The sequence below is a fragment of the Xenopus laevis genome, chromosome 8L (assembly GCF_017654675.1).
Source record: "Xenopus laevis strain J_2021 chromosome 8L, Xenopus_laevis_v10.1, whole genome shotgun sequence".
NCBI classification, from domain to species: domain Eukaryota; kingdom Metazoa; phylum Chordata; class Amphibia; order Anura; family Pipidae; genus Xenopus; species Xenopus laevis.
The window spans coordinates 43,334,362-43,357,415 of NC_054385.1; the positions used below are offsets into that span (position 1 = coordinate 43,334,362).

The following is a 23,054-nucleotide window of genomic DNA, read 5'->3' on the forward strand; positions in this document are numbered from 1 at the left end:
CATGCAATCCAGCAGAACTTCTTTAACTGAGCTCAGTGCACCACTTGACATATAACCCTCCAAGAATCTTCAAGATTATTCTTCCTTTCAAGTACATAACGTTCACTTTAAAATGTGTTCTTTGAGTTTGTGGTCAGAATACCTGTACAAAAAAATGTCCAGGCATGTGGCAGGTTTTGAACCTTGACAAATAATTATCTATATAGTAAGCCAATGCTTAACAATATTTTAGTTTTTTGTTTTGGAACAGTAATGTTTCTGCATTAAATCATATCCATGTAACAGCTACATTGCTTTCTCCAGTGGCTGAAGTGCATTAAAAAAAGGTGAAGGGATGAAAGAAAAACAAGCCCACTGCATTTAAATATTAAGGCCTGCCTACTGACACACCCACCAGCAAGCCCATTATACAGTAGCACTTAAAAATAAAATGGAAAAGCCCCTGCAGTTCTTGACACAGTGACTATTTCCCAGCAATACATGACACAGTAAACCAGCATTTAATGACACAATATCAACCCTTGTATTTTTGATTATACAGCATTGTCCTTTCAATGCCATGACACAGTAGGGTCCCTGCATATTTTATATTCCCCCACCCTCCCCTCTGCCTGACACAAAATCACATTATATAATATTTATCATCCACTCACTGATCCACAATCTGCTCCCCAAAACAACCTTACTCTTGCCTTCTCTGCATTGATCTTCTTTCCCCCTTTATCTTCCACTGTATATATTCATTTTCCTTGTCCTTTTTTACCTTTCCATTTACTTTTCTCTAATCTTTTCAACTATTTTATCCTGCTATCCAACCCTCTTAGCTTTATTCACCATTTCTTCTATCTCTGTTTTCAGTTTTATATTTTAATATCCACCCTTTCTCCTTTCACCTAATTCAGGTTTATATTTTATTAGTTATACAATATATATTTTTCATGTCTTTATGAAGATATGTTATATCCTTTCTTCCTACAGCTTGAAACATGGTTTCTTTCTCAAAATATTATAGGGCATTGGATAGAAGAAGGCAAGTTCAAAGTTCACTTTCCAGCCTATCCATTCCCTGTATGTTTTTATAAGAGAACAAGCTGTATCTCAAGCTATAGGAAGTTAGAAAATGTCAGCTCTGCAGATTATGTATTTTAAAGCAAGTGGAAGTGGAGAGGAGCAAAATAAAGCTCCAGTGTTACAATAAAAGTTCCCAGGACTGTTGCATCTTTCCTGCGGGATTGCTATTTCATTAGCAATAAAGAATTGGTGGAATGGCATACTGCCTTTCCCCAATTTCCAGCATTGACTCTCTCAGTCTGAACATAGTTATCTGACAGATGTCAGCATCGTAAATATAGAATGTGGATCCTTTTTGGCTGCACCCACTACACACTCCATTACTTTCCCATGCCCAGTTATGCCCTTGCTCCAGCAACACAACACTTTAAATATGGGTGACTCCCCAAAAAGCAAGGATGATCACAGGTTTGCTTCCTATGTTTTCTTAAGATCTATTGTTGAAGTTCCTTAAAAAAGAGCTATAACATGGAGCTAAAACCCGCCTAATGGTTTTAAAAAATAGTGGTGAGCACAACTTTCCCTTGTTTGTTATAGTTTATACAGGAGCAGTGACCAGCTCCATGTTGTAGCTCCCACCCTTCCAAGATATAGTCAGGTGATCCCACTGGTGTCTAATAAAAGGGCAACCAAGTTTTGGAGTTTTACTTTGAAAGCAGCAAGTAAGTTGCAGGTAAAACCTAGTCCCTTTGTAAAATGTATAATGAAGCAATAGAATTCTTAATGAATCAGATAAAATTGAGCATAGGACTGGCCAGATATGGGATGACTTTGACGTAGTTGGCCAGCTTAAATATATTGCAATATATGGACAAACAATCCCTGTTTTGTTTAAAGGGTAAGGCATTTTTCAGTAGCAGTATGCACAAAATGTCTCTGTCTTAAATATATTGATAATGGGTTGAGTGCAGAGGACTCTTGTATTTGTCTAATATATATATATATATACACATATATGTAAAATTATTCCATTTACAATGCAGCATTTGCCAAGCATCGTAAATTGCCTCATACATTGGTCGAGATTACCAATTAAAGTCCATTAAAGTCTAAGGAAATCAGAAACAGAAATAGGAGCAAAGGTTTCATTGAATCTAAACCCATTATATCATAAAGCCATGCAGCCTCAGCCAGTATGACAGTTAATACATCTTAAGACACCAGAGAAATATAAAGTGGTTAATTTTTCTAATGAATTGGGAAACTAGTATGCATTTTAAAGAATAAAGAAGTTCTGTCATGTGGATTAATCATTCTCTTGTGCCATGCATAAATGTATAACAATCACGTCACTTATGTTTAAGAAATAAGAAAAAAGCCATGGTTAGGGCCTTACAGATTTATAGCATGCACTCATTCCATACCTAAACAACTTCTGCTTTCTGCAGAGGTTCAACCTGATCCTGCACTGGGGATTTAACAACCAAGGAAATAAGGTAGTAAAAACAATATGGCACATGATACATTGCATTACAATATACTGTATACACATTTTACTCCATATGTTTATCATAGCAGTATTATAACGTCATGGTCTTTACCAGATATTACTCTGTGGTGCAAATCAAATGTCAGAATTTATGCAATAATTTTTTTTCAACAAGTAAACAAGTAGAACATATAGAATATTCTACATATTTATATTAAGCCTCTTCCTATAGGTAGTTAATGACTTTGAGAAATCTCACCTCCTTCTGGTGATACTTTATTGCTACTTTCAGTTTTGCAAGGTCATGACACTTCTGAGGGTCCAGCTCCTCACTTTGGTCATCCCTGTGGTTGAGGATAATCTCCAGTTCTCTAGAGCTTCGAGCTTGATCAAGCAAGTCCTTGGCAAATTTCTTACACTGTTGAGACAGTTCTTCATATTCTGCCTTAAATTCATTCTCCACTTTGCTGAGCTCTTTCAGTTCCCAGCCAAGGCGAAAAGCAGTCAGGATGGGATCCTCACTAGATAAGGCAATCAGAGAGGGGCTCGCAAGAGCCTTGTAAATGTTGAGCCTTGACCTGGAGTGCCTAAGGCTGTCAACTTCTGAGCTGGAGACACACTCCACACAGTTGCAACGTATCTGGTGTGGTCGAGGGATGGTTACTCTTCTTTGGACTAGGAGTTTTATAATTTCGTAGTTATTAGCGTGAGCTGCCAACATGATAGGAGTAATGTCCGGGGTAAACTCAGAAAACTGTGTGTCCATCATTAAGGTTGGCACCTAGGAAACAGAAACACAATATAAATCCATTGTGATAAAGAGAAAACAAATAACAATAAAAGCTAATAAGAAATCTTGGCTAAATGTTAGGATTGGATTTAAATACATGTGAATTGCATTTATAAAAAATGATGAGAGATCCACTGCAAATACACTCGTCATGGTTGCTGTGCTACTTACATACTTTCCAAAGCAGGGCTGGCACAAACAAGTCTTCACTCCAAAGCTTGATGCAGTTAAAAATATATTTTATATAATGAAAAACCATCTCAAATGATGTGGCTTAACGCGTTTCGTGCCATGGTGACACTTAATCATAGGCTGGACATCTTCTGAACACACACAAATATTTAAATGAATTTGAACCAATCAAATACGAGTTTAGGACAGCTAATCACAAGGTTTGATACAAAAAGAGTTAGGCTATCCAAAGTTATATATAGAAATACAAGTTTTAAAAGATTTAAAAAGAAGTTTTCACATTTGAGAGATATTTTTGTAAATAAAAATCACAGTCAGAATAATATAGTGTATACACTTGGTGACAACTTTTATGTTCAAAACAATTGTAGTTATACAAAAAAAGAAACATTATAGTCAAAATGCATGAATGCCAAACCACACAATCTTTATAAAAAAATATAAAACTAAGGGTGAATATGGTCAACCTAATAACTCAGTGACCAATACTGAATCTGCTAAACGGAGGGATAACCATTCAGATATGCTATCTTGCATCTTAACCCATAGTTCACAGTTCAATCAAATTAAAGACATTATTAATAAAAATCTAGCAATTATTCGCACAGATCCTATACTAGACACAATTTTAGGTTATAAGTGTAACTTTGTCTCCAGACGGTCAAGAACCATCAGAGATTTACTTTCCCCAAGTCTTGTGCAAAGTAATGAATCTAAAAATGACTCCTGGCTAACCACAGTGGGCATGTATAAATGCAGTGCCTCGAGATGCATCCAGGGCTGGATTTACATAGTGGATGCCCCTAGGCCCGCTGTCATTTGTCGGCCCCATCCCCTTCCTTTTATTCACTCAAATGTTCATCATCGGGACTGTAGCAATGGGGATTGGCAAACGGGAAATTTAAAAAACTATCGTATCTCCTAGGGGCACATTTACTATTGGTCGAATACCGATGGTTTATTAACCCTCGATATTCGACCGTCGAAGTAAAATCCTTCAACTTCGAAGGATTTACCGCATTTCCTTTGTTCAAATGATCAAAGGAAAAATCCTTTGATCGAACTATTAAATCCTTCGAATCGAACGATTCGAAGGATTTCAATCCATTGATCGAACGATTTTCCTTCGATCAAAAAAAGCTTGGAAAGCTTATGGGGACCTTCCCCATAGGCTAACATTGGTGCTCGGTAGGTTTTAGGTGGTCGAAGTTTTTTTTAAAGAGACAGTACTTCGACTATCGAATGGTCGAATAGTCGAACGATTTTTAGTTCGAATCATTCGATTCGAAGTCGAAGTAGCCAATTCGATGGTCGAAGTATCCAAAAAAAACTTCAAAGTTTTTTTTTATTCTTATCCTTCACTTGAGCTAAGTAAATGTGCCCCCTAGTGTTTCTGAACCAATGTTGGTGTGGTTGGGCAGCATGCCGCCCCCTAAAATCCTGCTGCCCTAGGTCCAGTCCTTGGTGGCTTTTCCACAAATGCCAGGGTGGATCCCATGTAGCTATGTAAATAAAACCACAACTTTTTGTTCTTCTACATCAGGTAAAATTTATGACACAAAACAATACATTAATTTTAATGCTAAGAATGTCATATATCTTATTACCTGCACAAAATGCACTCAGCAATATGTCAGCCAAACCAGCCGTAGTTTAAAAGAACATATACTCAGCATTAAAAATGTAAATAAGTACAACCACTGTAGCCAGATATTTTGCACACTGTTCGGACAGATCCTTCAACTTTTTGTCGGTAAATGGCATAGAAAAAGTTTCCTCACATATTAGAGGAGAAATACTATGGATAAACTTTTAAAACAAGAAGCTAAATGCATATTCTATTAAGGCACTATACAACCATTAGGAATGAATCTTGACTATAATGGTTCTTGTTTTGAATAACTACAATTGTTTCGAGCATAAACGTTGTCACCAAGTGTATACACTTTATTATTTTTTCCCTCTGCACCTCCTTTGTCCTTGCCTGTTCCAGGGGTACCCCCTTCTAGTATAATAAAAAAGATTAAATCAATAAATTGATAAAAAAATTATTGATACACTGTCCCCCAAAATTGTTCACTTGTTTTAAACCAAAGAGTTCAAAGCTTTTTGTTTTGTTACAGTTCTATGTATTTATTTAAAAAGAACCTACATTTTTCTGTAGCACAATGCAATATAGAGAAAGGACAAAAAGAACGAATGGAGGAAATGAAGTGGAAGCCATTGGCAGAGGGCAGGCATGTTAATTATAGCTGCTGAAAAGTGCAGATATTTGAAAGAACGATTGGGGCGATTTTTCATAATGAGCCATGTGTGCTGAATTGATGGGGAGCTCCGCCAGCAAAGAGATGCTGGGAAATGTAACTCCATAATGCTAAAGGTTACTGATCCCTTGGTTAATGGTAGCGATTAATACAACCTCTAAGCCCCATTCCCACGAAAAGCATTGTCACCTCTATAGGACTGGATTCCCAGCTTTCACTGTGCTTTCTTATGATCAGGCTGCTGACGTAAATGACAACAAACTAGGTGCTCTTTTTATATATATATATATATAACAAAAACATCTATATGAAATAAATGAATTACTGTAAAATTACTTCAGCCTTAATCCACTTTTCCATTAACCTCATCCCTGGGCACAAACAGATTAACATTCTGCTCTGCATTTCCTCCTAAGGCGAGGCGACTATGAAGCCCTTGGAAGATGATGTTAGATCTAAATGTGCCCTAATTACGGTATATGAGGATCATCAATGCCAAACCACGACAATACCAGTGAACAGAAAATGCTGTGCTGAATAAAGTGTTAAATGCTAATTGTATTGCTACTGTTATCAGCAAGACTAGCACAATAAAAATGGAAGAGCATCATAAGTGCCCACATTTGAACATACTTTGCAGGGAAGCTGGGCATTTGCGCCAAATGAGAATGGCTTTAACAGAAGGAGGCCTGATGTGCCATATGAACTACACGACAGGGGCAGCATCAATCTGACAGATCCCTTCCAACAACACCATGCACACCTCCACCCGTTTCAGTAAGATATCATACCAGACCACATGAGATACAATAGGCCAGATTCAATTCAGCAAGGAAAAGGTTTATCACGTGAGAAGGACGAGATTCAGTTTGTGATGCAATTCAATTCAGAAAACGCATCACGTGAAAACTCTATTGAGTTGAATCTGGCCCATTGGGTGGAAAAGGGTGCAGCTTATTTTTCTGACAAATTTACATAAACAATAACCAACATATATTAACCTCAATTAAGGGGCAGATGTATCAAGGGTCGAATATCGAAATTCGTTCAAATAATCGTTCGATCGAACAATTAAATCCTTTGAATCGAACGATTCAAAGGATTTTAATCCATCGATCGAAGGATTATCCTTCGATCAGAAAATTTTAGCAAGCCTATGGGGACCTTTCCCATAGGCTAACATTGGCCTCGGTAGGTTTTAGGTGGCGAACTAGGGGGTCGAAGAAATTTTTAAAGAGACAGTACTTCGATTATCGAATGGTCGAATATTAAAAACGATTTTTAGATTCGAATCGTTCGATTCGAAGTCGAAGGTCGTAGTCGAAGGTCGAAGTAGCCAATTCGATGGTCGAAGTAGCCAAAAAAAACATTCGAAAATCGAATTTTTTTTCCTCTATTCCTTCACTCCAACGAAGTAAATGTGCCCCTATGTGTAGGGCAATGAAAACAATTACATTTTTATAATATATGTATAACAATTAAGTTTCTTGCAACCTCCGATAGCCACTGAAGGCAAAAAACAAGTAAGATTAAGGGGTCCATCTAGGCATGGGTTTCCTTTGTAACTCTCTCCCCTTCTATCACTTTGGCCCAAGGTCTAACCCCTGTTACACCCCCACTTGTTATCACTATCACCACTCCCCTCAAGGGAAGCCCCTCCTGCTGTGATTCTACACTAATACTACCCCCTACTCCACAACCCCCCTTGCTCTGGGGAGGGCAGGCGAGAACACCCTTAATTCCTAACACACTCCTCCAGTCCCCTACATTCTAGCCCTGTCATGGCCCCATTGTTACCCAATTCCTGGCTCACTCCCCACAGGCATTCTTAAAATGCTTAATGGTTATGGCTATAACAATGCAGTTGATTTATCAGGCACAAAATGAAAGCAAGCACTGAGAACTTAGTTCTCTTCATAAGATCGCTGACATGCATCGTATGGTCAGTTTAAATAACCAGAAGATGGGAAAAAATGTTCATGGACAGACAGTTAAAAAATGCTGATTTTTTTTAGTGGTGCGAGGAAGTTTGTGATCCCTTATGCATCGAAGGAATGAATCAATGTTTCTACATAAATAATAATTGGGTTCTCTTGTTTAAGGTCATATTTTTGCAGAAATTTACATTCAAAACGTTTCACAAAATTTCAAGCACCTCTGTACATGTTATTCTTTTTGTACCAGTCCAGAGGTTCAGCAAACTCATAGTGGTAATTAGGGATACACCGAATCTGCCCGGCTGAACCGAATCCGAAACCTAACTTGCATATGCAAATTAGTAATGGGAAGGGCAATTGCTTGACTTTTTGTCACAAAATAAGGAAGTAAAAAATGTTTTCCACTTCCCACCCCTAATTTGCATATACGGATTCGGTATTCGACTGAATCTTTCACAAAGGATTCAGGGGTTTGGCCAAATCAAAAATAGTGCATTTGGTGCATCCCTGGTGATAATGATCCAGGTCTTTAAAGTTCTCCACAGCAACTTTGGATCTTGAATCTTTGTAGGTCATCTTTTGAGTGTCTGTGACACTGCACATGCTCAGTGTGCTCCGGTCAGCTCTTAGACTTTATGTGACTTTTGTCCCTTTGGAGGGACAGATTTTTACTGCTAAATGGTAGTGGTTGCCTTGGTGAAGTACAGCAGCCTAAAATATAAGCAGTGGGATTTCTAGCCTAATTCTTTATTGATCTTTAAAAACAAGGACTGTGCCTGGAAATTAAGTCTTTTGGCAACTGTCAGTCAGGTAGTCATTGCAGCAATTTGATCTACTTCTTGCACAGATATTTATGTAATTCTCTGTTTCTTATTAGTCTTTTATTTATTTATTCAAGTTAATTTCCAGTAGTTAAAAAAAGAGATAATGTAGGACAATGTCAGTCTCAGTCCTCTACGCCACTGTCTGCCCCTTTAAACTGCACTACAAGATCAGTATGGTATATTTTAAAATAGAGTCTTTTTCCGCAACCTGCAACATTAAATAGTTTTTAATTGCCACTGGATATTCTTTCATAAAAAAACATTTTGACAGTTAAAATTGAATATGGCCACTGTCAGTTGCACAAATTAAGCAAGCAAAGGTTGCCATGGTAACTGCTGATGGAAGGGAAAAGAAGTGGAAATCCTTTGTAGTTCTAGAAAAATGGAAATGAGGCATGTTAAAGCACAAGCTGGCAGAACTTTGAGCTGCTTCTGTTTCATTCTTTTTTGAGAAAACTGCTTCCTAGTGTAAGTCTCTTTTTCAGTATCCACTGAGGAAAGTGATATGTAACATAACAGAACATGGAAGATATCACAAAACATTGTCCATATTGATTTCAAGGTATGGGACCTGTTATGCTTTCTGTAATTTGGATCTCCATACTTTGTCAACTAAAAAAATATTTAAACATTAAATAACCCCAGTAGGATTGATCTGCCTCCAATAAGGATTAATTACTGTATATCCTGGTTAGGGTCAAGTACAAGGTACTGTTTTATTATTACAGAGAAAAAGGAAATAAATATATATATAATATATATGTAATATATAGACTTAAAATAATGTTTCCAATGTTACTTTACTTTTACTGGAAATCCCCTTCAAAGGAGTCAGGGAGAATAAAAGGCCTGATTAAAACCTACAACCTGCAAACTCCCTATACGGTTTGAAACTTTCAGTTGGGGTCAACTACAAGTGATAAAGATGAACATAGGAAAATAGATAAGGAGAAGACAAAGGAGAAGATACAAGATACTAAGGGGCAGATTTATCAAGGGTTGAAGTGAATTAGAGGGAATTTTCGAAGTAAAAAAATTCGAAATTCTATGTAATTTTTTGGATACTTCGACCATCGAATAGGATACTACGACTTTGAATTTGATTCGAAGTAAAATCGTTCGAATATTCGACCCATTCGATAATCGAAGTACTGTCTCTTTAAAAAACGTTGACTTCAATACTTCAAATTAAACCTGGTGAAGTGCTATGTTAGCCTATTGGGACCTTCTAAAGCAGTTTTCTAAGTTTTTTGAAGTCAAAGTAAAATCGTTCGATCGATGGATGAAATCCTTCCATCGAACGATTTTACTTCGACCGCAAAACGGTCAAATTCGGTGAAAAAAACGTTGACTTCGATATTCAAAGTCGAATTAAAGTCATTGATAAATGTGCCCCTAAAAGTTAACTTAAAGGTTAACCTCCCCTTTAATGTTATTAACATGTATATAAATAGCACCAGCATATTCAACAGAATTGTACATGGTGTATACATTAAACATACAAAACAACCAATACAAGAGAAAAAAGGTCCCTGCCCTAAAGAGCTTACAATTTAGAGAAGGAGTTAAGAAACAAAGAAAGGGGATGCCAATATTAGGTAAGAACTGAGGAACTGAGCATTTCCTTTAGCAGCATATAGGGCACACTGCTAAGCTAAATGAGAAAAAGCTTATCTAAAGAAATGTGTTTTGATAGACCTTTGAAGTCAGAGAAATTGGGAGAAAGTCAGACAGAATGTGGGAGAGAATTCCAGAGAAGTGGGTGCAGCTTTTGCAAAGCCTTGAATGTGAGAGTGTGAGGAGTTAATGACTTGAGGAGCAGATCTGTAAAGGAGCAGATCTGTAGAGGCACATAACAAGGGGTTTGGTGAGTATTTGGAGATTATTTCAAAGAGAAGTTTGGAGCAGTTATGTACTGCTTTGATTAAGGGATTCTGTCATGATTTTTATGATGTAGTTTTTACTTTTAAATTACACTGTTTACACTACAAATAATTCACTCTACTGTATAAAATTGAATTCCTGAACCAGCAGGTATATTTTTTTTAGTTGTAATATGGTGTGTAGGCAGCCATTTCAGGTCATTTTGCCTGGTCACGTGCTTTCAGGAAGAGCAAGCACTTTAGGATGGAACTGCTTTCTGACAGGCTGTTGTTTCTCCTACTCAATCTAACTGAATGTGTCTTAGATCTACCAGGCAGCTGTTATCTTGTGTTAGGGAGCTGCTAGCTGGTTACCTTCCCATTGTTCTGTTAGGCTTCTGTGGAGAAAGGGAGGGGGTGATATAACTCCAACTTGCAGTACAGAAGAGTGACTGAAAATTATCAGAGCACAAGTCACATGACTGGAGGCACCTGGGAAACTGACAATATGTTTAGCCCCATGTCAGATTTCAAAATTAATTATAAAAAAATTCTGTTTGCTCTTTTGAGAAATGGATTTCAGTGCAGAATTGTGCTGGAGCAGCACTAACTGATGCATTTCAAGAAAAAACATTTTTTTTCCCATGACAGTATCCCTTTAATTATATTCTGAGTGGTATCGGAAGCCAGTGCAGAGACTGACAGAGTGGCATGGCAGAGTAAGAGTGGTTGCTGAGGTTTATGAGCCTAGTAATGAGCCAATAGTAAAACTACTTTATTAATGGAAGCCATGATCGGACACTACAAATAATACACATAACCAAATAGACACCTTAAAAGCAGTAAGGTATTCAGAAGATTTGAGAACCCCCTCCCTAGTAGAGGCACTAAATTATCATATGATATCTAAATACAAATGCAGTATATTATGCAAACAAAATGCAAAATTTACTTGTATGTCATAGCAACTTAATACCAGACAATAAAAGAACCGCTCCAGAAAAAAAATATGTATATGTCATTAATGATTTATCAATAAACAGCAGCGATATACAGTATATAAATCATAATTCATAGATGAAATGCATGCATCAGCATTGAACCAGAATGCACTGTGTGCATCGTTCATTCCCAAATGGCCACAAGTATATGCACTTCATTAATTCATTTCATGTTATGATTATTATGTTGCTTTATTTTGGGTACTCTTGTGATATCAGTGTATTACTTGCAGTGTGTGATTTTCGCCTTAATTAGAAGACACCAAAAGTTAAATTGGCCAGTGGTTGACAATATTTAAATGCACCAGTACAGGGTCATTTGTAGACACTGGGCAAAATTGCACCTGGGCAGTTACTCATAGCAAACTTTTTTTAGCTGGTTGCAGGTAGAACTATGAAAGCAAACATCTAGTTGGTTGCCATAGGTTACTGTCCAGGTGCAAATGTGCCCAATCTTTATAAAAGTCCCTCACTCTAACCACTAATCCAGGATCCTTTTTTAGGGATGCACGAATCCAGGATTCGGTTCGGGATTCGGACTTTTTCAGCAGGATTTGGCCAAATCCTTCTGCCTGGCTGAACCAAATCCGAATTTGCACATGCAAATTAGGGTTGGGAGGGAAATCGTGTCACTTTTTGTCACAAAACTAGGAAGTAAAAAATGTCTTCCCCTTCCCACCCCTAATTTGCATATGCAAATTAGGGTTCGGGTTCGGTATTGGGCCGAATCTTTAGCAAAGGATTTGGGGGTTCGGCCAAATCCAAAATAGTGGATTCGGTGCATCCCTATCCTTTTTATTAGAGGACTAATCATCATCTTCTTGGACCGTTGGCTCTGATTCAGCTCAGGGCAGGACAATGTGGCGGCATGGCATTGTGAGTACACTGGGACAGTAATATTTTTTTATTACTATGCAATTACCACTTGCCAATATTATACAGGAATCAAATTTATTTTATAAAAATATACATTTATAATACACAAAAGCCATGAATATCCTGTAAATTATATCCTTATAAACGGTGAGTAGTGATGTCATTTCTGTCACATGACTTACTAAAATTTGTGTATTATAATAAATAAAGTACCCCCAGTTGTAAAATATGAGGATATTAGAAGTTACCTCGGAGTTCCATGACCTGTATAAAAACACTCGGCCTTCGGCCTCGTGTTTTTATATGGCCATGAAACTCCTCGGTAACTTATAATATCCTTATATTTTACAAGAGGGGGTACTTTATTCACTATATATTATGCCTTCCACAATTATTGCAAGAAACTAAGATGTAATCAGACCAGGTAGAATTCTCATTAAAACATACACTTTTTGTCAACTGGTCCTTTAGCAACACTTAGGGGCCTATTTCTTAAGACTCAAATTTTTCGAAGTTCATGGGTTTTGGACATTTTGATGCTGGTTTTCATTTTAAAAATGTTTGGTTTCCGGATGAAAAAGTCATACAATTCAAATTGTCGCACAATTTTGTCACGGCTTTTCCCACACTTACACTTTTCCTTCTGATTTTTTTGTAAATTAAGCCATGTTTGGGAGTTAGGTTTTTTATTTTTAAAATAATGAAACAAATTTGAGTGCTGCTTTAAGGATTCATCTGTATAGTTGCTAAACTATAGCTCCCGTGATACTTTTACATTTGATAAGATACTGTAGTAGTCCAACAACATTTGCATGGAGAAACACAGCTGTGGAAGGGTTAGATCCCCTTTAAGCATATTTGCGTTAGGAAGAGTTATATTAAAGCGATACAATCATGTTTTTTTTTCAAAACGCCTCAGTTAATAGTGCTACTCCAGCAGACTTCTGCACAAAAATCCAATTTTTCAAAAGAGCAAACAGATTTTTTTATATTTAATTTTAAAATATGACATGGGGCTAGACATATTGTCAGTTTCCCAGGTGCCCCCAGTCATGTAACTTGTCACTCTTTACTTCTGCACTGTGAGTTGGAGTGATATTACTCCCTTCCTTCCCCCCCAGCAGGGCATCAGCAGAATAATGGGAAGGTAACCAGATGACAGCTTCCTGGTAGATATGAGAACAGCACTCAATAGTGAAAAGCCATGTCCCACTGTGACTCCTTCAGTTACATTGAGTAGGAGAAACAAAAACAATAGCCTGTCTGAAAGCAGTTCCATAGTTCTGAAAGCACATGACCAGGCAAAGTGACCTGAGATGGCTGCCTACACACCAATATTACAAGTAAAAAAAATACACTTGCCGGGTTCGGACTGAACTTTTACATGGTAGAGTGAATTATTTGCAGTGTAAACAGTGTAATTTAGAAATAAAAATTGCACCATAAAAATCATAACAGAATCCCTGTAAAGTGTACTTTATATTAAAGTCTATGCATTAAAGTCTCAGTGGCACAATTTCACTATCAAAAGAAAAAGATTAGTATTGATTTCAGTTGCATGCTTACAAATTGCTCTATTTTTGCTGTGAACAATAACCCACCATGTCTAAGGGTAGAGCTTAACGAGCGTTTTTCATCGAATCGATGCCTGCGGACAAAACGCCCGCGACAAGTCGGATGGAGTCACACTCCAAGATATAATTGGACTGAATGAAAAGTCGGAGTTAACAACTACACGGTCCGACTGTCAGATGAAGACGCTGCTTTCTGCGTCGTGTTGCATTGGATGCAATGTAGTTGTTACCTCTGACTTTTCATTCAGTCCAATAATATCTTTGTTTGTGCGACTACATCCGACTTGTCGAGTGCATTTCGTCGCGGGCATCGATCCAACGAAAAACGCTCGTGGAGCTCTTCCCTGAGAATACAAAGGATGATACTGAAGGCAAGGTAGATGACCTGTAGCAACATTCATTTAACATGTTAGAGAGCAATGGAAGTAGAATTTCCTTTTTATCCTGCTTTTGCTTTTAATGTAAAGTACCAGAATGATCTATTATCTGCCAGTGAGAGTAACGGACTGGTGCAGAATATACATATTAACACACTGTATAAACAGGACATTCATTTGTTCTTGTTCAGCATGAAACAAGGTGACTGCGGCTCTAATTATCCTGTTCCTGCCAGAAAGGTCTACACTGCAGTGAGGTTTAGAAAGCCTACACAAAGGCTTCATCTTGCAGCCCCTGAATCTATAAAAGCTGTCTTTCTAGGGCCCGGCAGAGCGGTAGCTGTGGGTAGGCTCTTGAAAGCCTTATGTTACCCAGCCTATACTGTAGTCTTTATGTTGCTGAAGTACAACTTCCATAATCCACCTTTTATTTATACAGTACCAATCTATTCTGCGGTGCTTTACAGATACTACTTAAGCTGGCCATAGACACAAAGATACTATCGCACAAAACAATGGTTCATACGATTTTGGACAGTGTGTGGAGTGTCCCAACATTTTTCAGTCGTTCGGACAGGTTAAAAGATTTATATCAGCTAACAGTAAGATCTCTGCATGCATTGCCTATCTGACAATATCAATGGGAGACTATCACTATTATTTGTTAATCGTAACTTTCATACAATTGCTGTGTGTCAATTAATGGCCCGAGAATTGTGTGATTTGTTCTCTTTACTACTTTATATTAATCTGAATGATTAGTTGCAGGTCGGAAGATTGGCATGGAGATTGTTTGTTCGACATAGGCTATAATCTGCATGTCTATGGCCATCTTTACTCACTTACATCAGTCCCTGCCACAGTGGATCTTAAAATCTGAGATTTACATTTACATTATAGTGAGGGTCAATAACATTAGAAAAATCACTGTGTCCAAACGGAATGTGAGGGTCTCCAAAAAATACAAAAACAAATGTAAAAAAGTAGAAAATTTATTAGGTCATGATACCTAACGCGTTTCGTGCCTATTGGGGCACTTACTACTATGAGTAAGTGCCCCAATAGGCACGAAATGTGTTAGGTATCATTTGTTTTTGTATTTTTTGGAGACCCTCACATTCCGTTTGGACACAGTGATTTTGACTTTGCACCTCGGGACTGAGGTGAACTGTGAGTGTTTTCTCCTTCATTCTTTACTTCTATTGGTATTTTTTGATTTAATACTTTTTCATTAAGTGGTACCACATTTATTTATTTTTATGTGGCAGTAGCACTAACCTTCACTTCTATAGTCAATAACATTAGAAACCTATTAACCTGCCAGGAATTTTGAGAATAAAACCCATGTAAACAAGATTCTCATCAGGGCACTTCCTGTTTAACTATGTAAACAGGAAGTGCCCTGTGAGATTCCAACCCAAGGCCCCAGTACTGTGAGACAGCAGCGCAAACCATTGTGCTCCTTGCATCCTGTGTTTTTCAGGGGTTTAACACCGAAGTTTATAAACTTCTTGGACTCTTGAAGTATTTTAGATTCTTTTGGTTGATAAAGCCAGATAATTTGTTTTGCACTATGGCAGACTTATAACAGTGTGAGATGCAGCAGAGATACTGCAGGAAAACTTGGTAAAACAAATCTGCTAAATAGAAACCTACAAAAGTGGCTACAATCCATAATTATATACTAGAGCAGTGCTGTCCAACTTCTATGGTACCGAGGGCCGGAATTTTTCTAATCTACATGGCGGAGGGCCGATAACGGAAGCCAGTGTTTGCCACTCCCTGTTTTTAGACCACACCCACTTTAAACCACACCAATGTTACCGCAAGACCAGGCCCACATTAATAGCACACCAAAAAAGCCAAATGGTTGGTGCTCACTACAGTGATCAGGGCCGGAACTAGGGGTAGGCAGAGTAGGTAGCTGTCTAGGGCACCATCATTGAGGGGCGCACTTTTAAGGGGATTTTTTTTCGTTTTTTTCAAGCATTTATTTAATAATTTGTTTCAGTAATCATGGTCACCCAGTTGAGTGGAATCCATCTCCTTCCCCTTCTCCCTCTTGCCAGCAAGTAATAGCTCCTTCTGTGCGGTGCACCGCAACATGTGTGTACGCGTCAATGACGTCACTGATGTGTTGGATGACAGAGAGAGGCAGAGAGCTGGGGGGGCTGCTTGGTGTGGCTCTCGTTGCTCTCAGCCTTGCACAGTTGCACTGAACTAAAGACATTCTTTCTATTACTGTAAAGTGTGAAGCTTCCTGCTGGCACAGCCAGGTACAGATTTGGGGCCCATATGTTTGCTGTTGCTGCTGGGCTGGGCGCTGGCACAGGTACATAAATACTTGGGGGCAATATGATGTGATCAGATTTAGTTTTGGCTGCTGCTGACACAGGTAAAGATTGGGGGCAATATGATGGCTGCAGGAGGGCTGTATGATGGATGGCTGCTGAGCTTGCTGGTACAGGTACAGGGGGCAGTAATATAAATGAAAATGTGTTGTACACTTTCTTGCTCTCTTTATTTAAAAACCATCATGGTAAGGAGGGAAATGGTAATGCAGGACAGGGGGGCACTGATTGAAGCTCTTGCCTAGGATGCCGAACTACCTTGTGTCTGCCCTGGCAAGGATGTCACTCATATGTGAAAAAAGCGAAGTCATATTAAGACATAAATCCATATGCCTCCTCCTCCCCTGTGTATAATACAGTACCCCAGCATATGATTAAACACCTTAGGGGCCACTAACAATAATTTTCAAGTGCTAACAAACCCCCAGAACAAATACCAAAGTATGACACACACAGGGAGCATAGGGAAGGCAGAACAGAGCAGGAGACAGGAATCAGGACCAGTCTAATATGTACTACATACAGTGACACAGTGCTGGTGCCCCATTAGCATTTTGTATAAAGTGTGAACAGGTGAACAATGTGGGCAGTTTCAGTCTCGGTTTCAAGTGTGAACAATACAGGGTTTTTGGATGTGAACAATAGAGGTGTGAACAATACAGAGAGATCACATGTGTGAACAATACAGGGGATTACAGTGTGAATTTGAGGTTTAAACAATGCAGGGACCAGTCAATCTCTGAAGTGATACCTTTTAAATTTTACATATGATAAGAAGACACAGCAGACAGATTTTGATGTGAAGGGCCACATAAGGGGTTGGCCGCGGGCCACCAGTTGGACAGCCCTGTACTAGAGTATTCAGAGCATTATAGTCCAGCATATTTAGGTAACCAGGGTTGGAGCAACCCGGCTATGGAAGGTTTAAGCTCTTTAAAATACAATGTACATTTACAGTTAATATTAATACAAGTAACATTGCCCAGCTATTTGACTTGTTGGAAAATGCCAGAGGGGCTGCTGCATGGCAGTTACTATTTAATCTGCTTGTTGGGAACTGTTTGAACCTCCGTGTACTTGGAATGCCAGGGCCTATTATGAATCTCAGTCCAGACTTGATTACTGGTCAGTATCCCGGTTACATTACGGGGCTTGAATTAAAAATAAAATGTGTTTTTCCAACTTCCTCAAATTTTATTCTGCTAAAGAAGCATTGAAGGTCTGTGTTTCTTTAAGAGAAAAAGGGCTTTATTTGTGACACAAAGCATTTAAAAAAAGCAACAAAAAACAATTAGTTTTCTTGCATCTAAATTAGTTAAATGGCAAATCCACAGCAACACAAATGAAATTAAAATCTCCAGCTAAATTAGATTGCCAATTGCAGTAATTCGAAAAATACGGCCTAGGCTTGTCCTGACCTGTAATTGATTAGTCACATGTGAAATGATCAGCTAGGAGCTTAGCCACTGGAAGCAGCACGTGATAGAAAGGCATGAAAATAAAGTTAGAATTATTGAGTATATATAACAAGGCAAGGCAATGGTGTATATAATATAGGATGTTTACATTGGGGGTGCCAGAAACAGCACGTATGTGACATATACCATAGATATATACCAGTTTTCTAGTGATATGTTTCTGTAACGGTGCAACTTCAGTTATCTTGTTGTTATCTAACATATAGGGATTACTTAACAAGGTGTGTTTGCCAAGATATCAAAAGGGCAGATATAAGGCTTATTATGTGTTGCCTTTGGCTATGACAATTTGGTGCCAAGAAGAGAGAGAGACAAGTGTAAATTGGCAGGATTCTTATTTAGGTTACTGGCCCTGGAGGACCACTTTTTCATTAGAGTGTCTTAAAGTGATACTGACACAAAAAAAATATTATTCAAAATATTAATGTGCATCAAAAGTTACCTGTAGCTCATGTTGATTATTTTCACTGATAGGGCTGCTTTTGTAAGTAATTGTTACTTCAAGTTCTGAAACCTGACTGTTTTGCCAACCGGACTGTCCCTTCTCAACATGTTTGAGAGTTTCCACGTGAGGCAACTTCGGGTGACTTCGGAATACAAAGCGCCGCGTGTGCCATGCTGCAGGCGACTTTTCGTTATAGTCGGCGCAAAACAGAGGGAAAGCATTCGCGGATATCGGTCGCCGCAAAGACGAGGCGATTGGTCATCAGACGACTAAATCTCCCACGAATCGCCCAGTGTGCCCCTACCCTTAAAAGTAAAAAGTTGTTTTACATGTATTCTTAGGGTGAGGGAGGCTGATTGGGAACTGTTAATGATCAATGGGAGAGGAAAAGTTAACACAGATTCACCTATGGATTGGAGAAAAGATGATGTCATGCCAATATTTAAAAAGGGATTACTGGCAACTATAGGCCAGTAAATTTGACATCTGTGGTGGGCAAATTATTTGAAGGCTTGTTAAGGGATTACATGCAAAATTTTGTCCTAGTGAATGCCATTATGAGCAAAGAGTTTGATACCGTGCCCCACAAACAACTGCTTTTTAAACTAAATAAACCCTTGCTACTAAAATCCCCTACCCCCTTCCTACCCTACATAGACCCCCCTTCCTGCCCCCCCCAGCCTAGGTGGTACCTTTGTTGAATGCCCCATACTCTTTATTTACCCCTTGTTGCAAATTCTGTCCAGAGTTAACGGCAGCCATCTTCTTCTCTTCGGTGCAGTTGGAGCAATTTGCATGTGCTGTAAGTCATGGAAGATGGCGCCATGAACAGAATCTGCACCAAGGGGTAAGTAAAGGGTTAGGGGCGTACCACCTAGTCTGGGGGGGGGAGCAGGGAGGGGGGTCATTTGTAGGGTAGGGAATTTGAGTAGCAAGGGTTTGTTTCTCCTTTAGTGAAGTTGTTTGCACATGGATAGGAAACTGGCTACAGGATGGGGGTACAGAGGGTGGTTGTTAATGGTACATTCTCTTCTTGGAGTAATGTTCTCAGTGTGGTCCCTCAGGGCTCGGTATTGGGTCCACTTTTATTTAACTTGTTCATTAATGACTTAGGGGAGGATATTGTAAGTAATGTATCAGTGTTTGCAGATGACATGAAACTATCCAGCCCAATTAATTCCATCTTGGATGTGGCTTCCTTACAACAGGATCTTGACAAATTGGCAATATGAGCAGCTAAGTGGCAAATGAGATTCAATGTTGATAAATGTAAAGTCATGCACCTGGGATGTAAAAATATCCAAGCCACTTATTCCCTTAATGGGACTGCACTAGGCAAATCCATTATGGAAAAGGACCTTGGAGCCCTTGTAGATGATAAACTTGGCTGTAGCAAGCAATGCCAGTCAGCAGCATCAAGGGCAAATAAGGTTTTGAGCTGTGTTAAAAGGGGCAAAGATTCATGGGAGGAGGTGGTTATTCTTCCACTGTATAGAGCACTTGTAAGGCCCCATCTAGAATATGCCGTACAGTTTTGGTCTCTATCACTCAAACAGGACATTATTGTATTAGAGAGGGTGCAGAGAAGGGCAACTAAGCTGGTAAAATATATGGAAAATCTTAGCTATGAGGAAAGACTGGACAAATACGGGTTGTTCACGCTGGAGAATCATATAATAATCTCTCTAATACTTTATTTACCAGCAGGGGCGTTTCTGCCATGAGGCAAGGTGAGTACCTTGCCCAAGATGGCAGCTCCCCAGAAGTTACCAGGGGCAGCTCCTGGTAACTTTAAGAGCCGAATTTCCGGAAATTCTACTTTTCTAGCACAGTGAACACAATTTCGCATTCTGTGCTAGAGATGTGGCGCCCTCCCTCGACCCCCGTCAGCAAGGTTAAGGGAAGCGGGATTGGCGGGGGTGGGGTGTCATTTCCAACTCCACCTCAGGCAGCATTACAGCCTCAAATGCGCTTGCTTACCAGATGGTCTTTCCAAGTGACATGAGGGCACCCATTCCGGTTAAAAGAAAGGAGGTTCCGCCTAAATATTCGGAAGGGTTTTTTTACAATGAGAGCTGTGAAGATGTGGAATTCTCTCCCTGAATCAGTGGTACAGGCTGATACATTAGATAGCTTTAAGAAGGGGTTGGATTGCTTTTTAGCAAGTGAGGGAATACAGGGTTATGGAAGATAGCTCATAGTACAAGTTGATCCAGGGACTGGTCCGATTGCCTTTTTGGAGTCAGGAAGGAATTTCCCTCTCTAAGGCAAATTAAAGGCTTCAAATGGGATTTTTTTTTTTTGCCTTCCTCTGGATCAACTAGCAGTTAGGCAGGTTAAAATAGAGTTAAAAGATTGAACATGATGGATGTGTGTCTTTTTTTGTCCAACCTAACTTACTATGTTACTATGTTATACAGAAGTAGTCACAGAATGGTTTGCTGGAGTCAGTGCCAGTTTCCTGATAAACAGGAGCACAAACACAAAGATATAGTTTGCAAAATCAAACAATTCATTATGAAATTGCTTTTATGATGGATCTTGCCCCAAAATGTGTTTGTTTAATCATTTACATAAAATTTATTTTAAAAGGTAAAGATTTGGGTTTCTGTTTGTAATTCAAATGCAAATTGTCGGAGGCTAATTCTTTAATCATCAGACTCAACAGCAGCACCATTCTCTGATAAAAAAAAATTAAAAAAAAAACCTTAAAAAGAAGGATTGCCCAATTTAAAAGTAAGATTCAGCTTTCATTATTTCCCCTTAAAAATAAAGTATGAGGCATACGTTATAGTGTATACAGAGCATCATCTGTCCATTGTATACTGTATATCTGTTTATGATCACTTTGGAAACTTCTGCATATATCTATGTATGACGAATCTCCCAAAACAAGCAATATAGAAGGCCCTGTATGCATATATATTCACACAGCTTACATTTCAGGTTATTTGCATGTCTAGATATAACACACTAAGAGAACTTTGGAGGAGACAAGGGAAGGGGAACAGACGCAGGAGGTCTAGTGATCCACGAGGGGCCAGTATGACAAACTGCAATTACCATTTTTAAAGGAGTATTAAATATAAATAAAGAAGTAGGCTAAAAATGTCACACATGTTTTGAGGTCTGTAGTGGCCCAAGGCAACCACAGCCCTTTGGCACAGTTACTTGAGTTTAGGCACAACCAATATACTGTTATATCACATAATCCCAATTGTCTCGTTTTCGGCATGAGTGATATCAAGACCACCCTATCTGTCTACACATTCAACCAGGATCTTTATTGCCTGCTTTATTGGCCCTTCTGGTTTGCCAGTGAGTACTAATTGGACTAATTAATACATGCAAAGTAAGACTGGGGATTCTCACTGAGCATATAGGTCTGTAAAATTCTAGTGCTACTAGGTCGATAGAATATATCCAGTCAAATGCTCCCATGACTCACAGACAGAAAGCATTTTGAACCAACCATATTCAACAAGATATTCCATTTGAATCAGTCTTAAAGCAACCAAATCGGTATAATCATTCATTATTACTCAGGTGCTAGGCTGTAGAAATCACAGGGCTTACGATACACTTCCCAGCAGCAATAGGAATCATTAGCATTCATTTCCATTTCTCATCTGCTGATTACAATTTGCAGTTATTCCTTACTCTCTGTGCAAAAACAAACTTTAAGCTTTAGGCCACAGATCTATTTATTTGTTGGCTGTCACAGTGATCAAAAAGTATATTTCTGGGCCCCACCACCACTTAAGAATTAGGGGTGATTTTGTGAGGAGTTCATGGATGCAGCTTGAGGCCTTATATAGACCCAGATCTCCTTTCAGGTCCTCCTACAGTTATGTCACTGGAATGTATTGATAATTCAAGGCTCAGTGAAACCAGAGGCTCCAAGTCACTCATTCAGTTTATAGCAATAAGAATATTTCATTAGAGTTTATTTCCATTTCAAACCCAGCAGCTGCTGCAATCTATAGCGCTTTTCCCAGTATAGCATTTTACCCTTCAGATCAGTGACATTTTTGTTTTTTGCCACTTTGACAGGAAATGTGTAAATCTGACAGCCATTCTCCCATTGGTAAAGTGTAATTAAACCTTGGGGAAATATGGATTCCAAAAAAAAGGCATCAAATGCCAGGCAGCAACTGATATGCACGGAAAGGCATCATTCAGTTTAAACTGCAGCTCTGTTTCTAGGGATGCAAACCTAGTGATTAGCCCAACTGAAAAATGCAGCATGCATAAAAGCAGCTAGCACAAAGGGAAGGAGGATAAAATAATGTTATCGCTAGTACCTGTAATCAGAACTTCTAACAATAATTCCTCCCTTGGCAATAAATCTACAATACTCACATTTCCTGTAACCAATTTTATGCTGTGTTAAGAATGACGTTTTTTTTTACCCACAAATAAGTGTTTGGCCTATAAAAACATTAACTAAGACTTTGTATCACCTTAAGCCAGGCCCATATTTGTGTGAAGGCTGCATAGGCCTAGGGTAGAAAGTTATTAGGAGTGACAGGCATGCTGCTGCACAAGGGACTTAGAGATAGTTTCGGAATATAAAGGGAAAG

General features: G+C 38.8%; 1 protein-coding gene across 1 annotated transcript in view; it reads right to left on the minus strand.

Annotated features, from left to right (window-relative positions):
• Positions 1–23,054, minus strand: part of LOC108698404 (short transient receptor potential channel 5) — a 121,949-nt gene that overhangs the window by 47,345 nt on the left and 51,550 nt on the right. Inside the window, exon 3 of the mRNA XM_018229862.2 lies at positions 2,760–3,281. Within this exon, the coding sequence (XP_018085351.1) occupies positions 2,760–3,281 (522 nt within the window). The remainder of the gene's footprint in view (positions 1–2,759; positions 3,282–23,054) is intronic.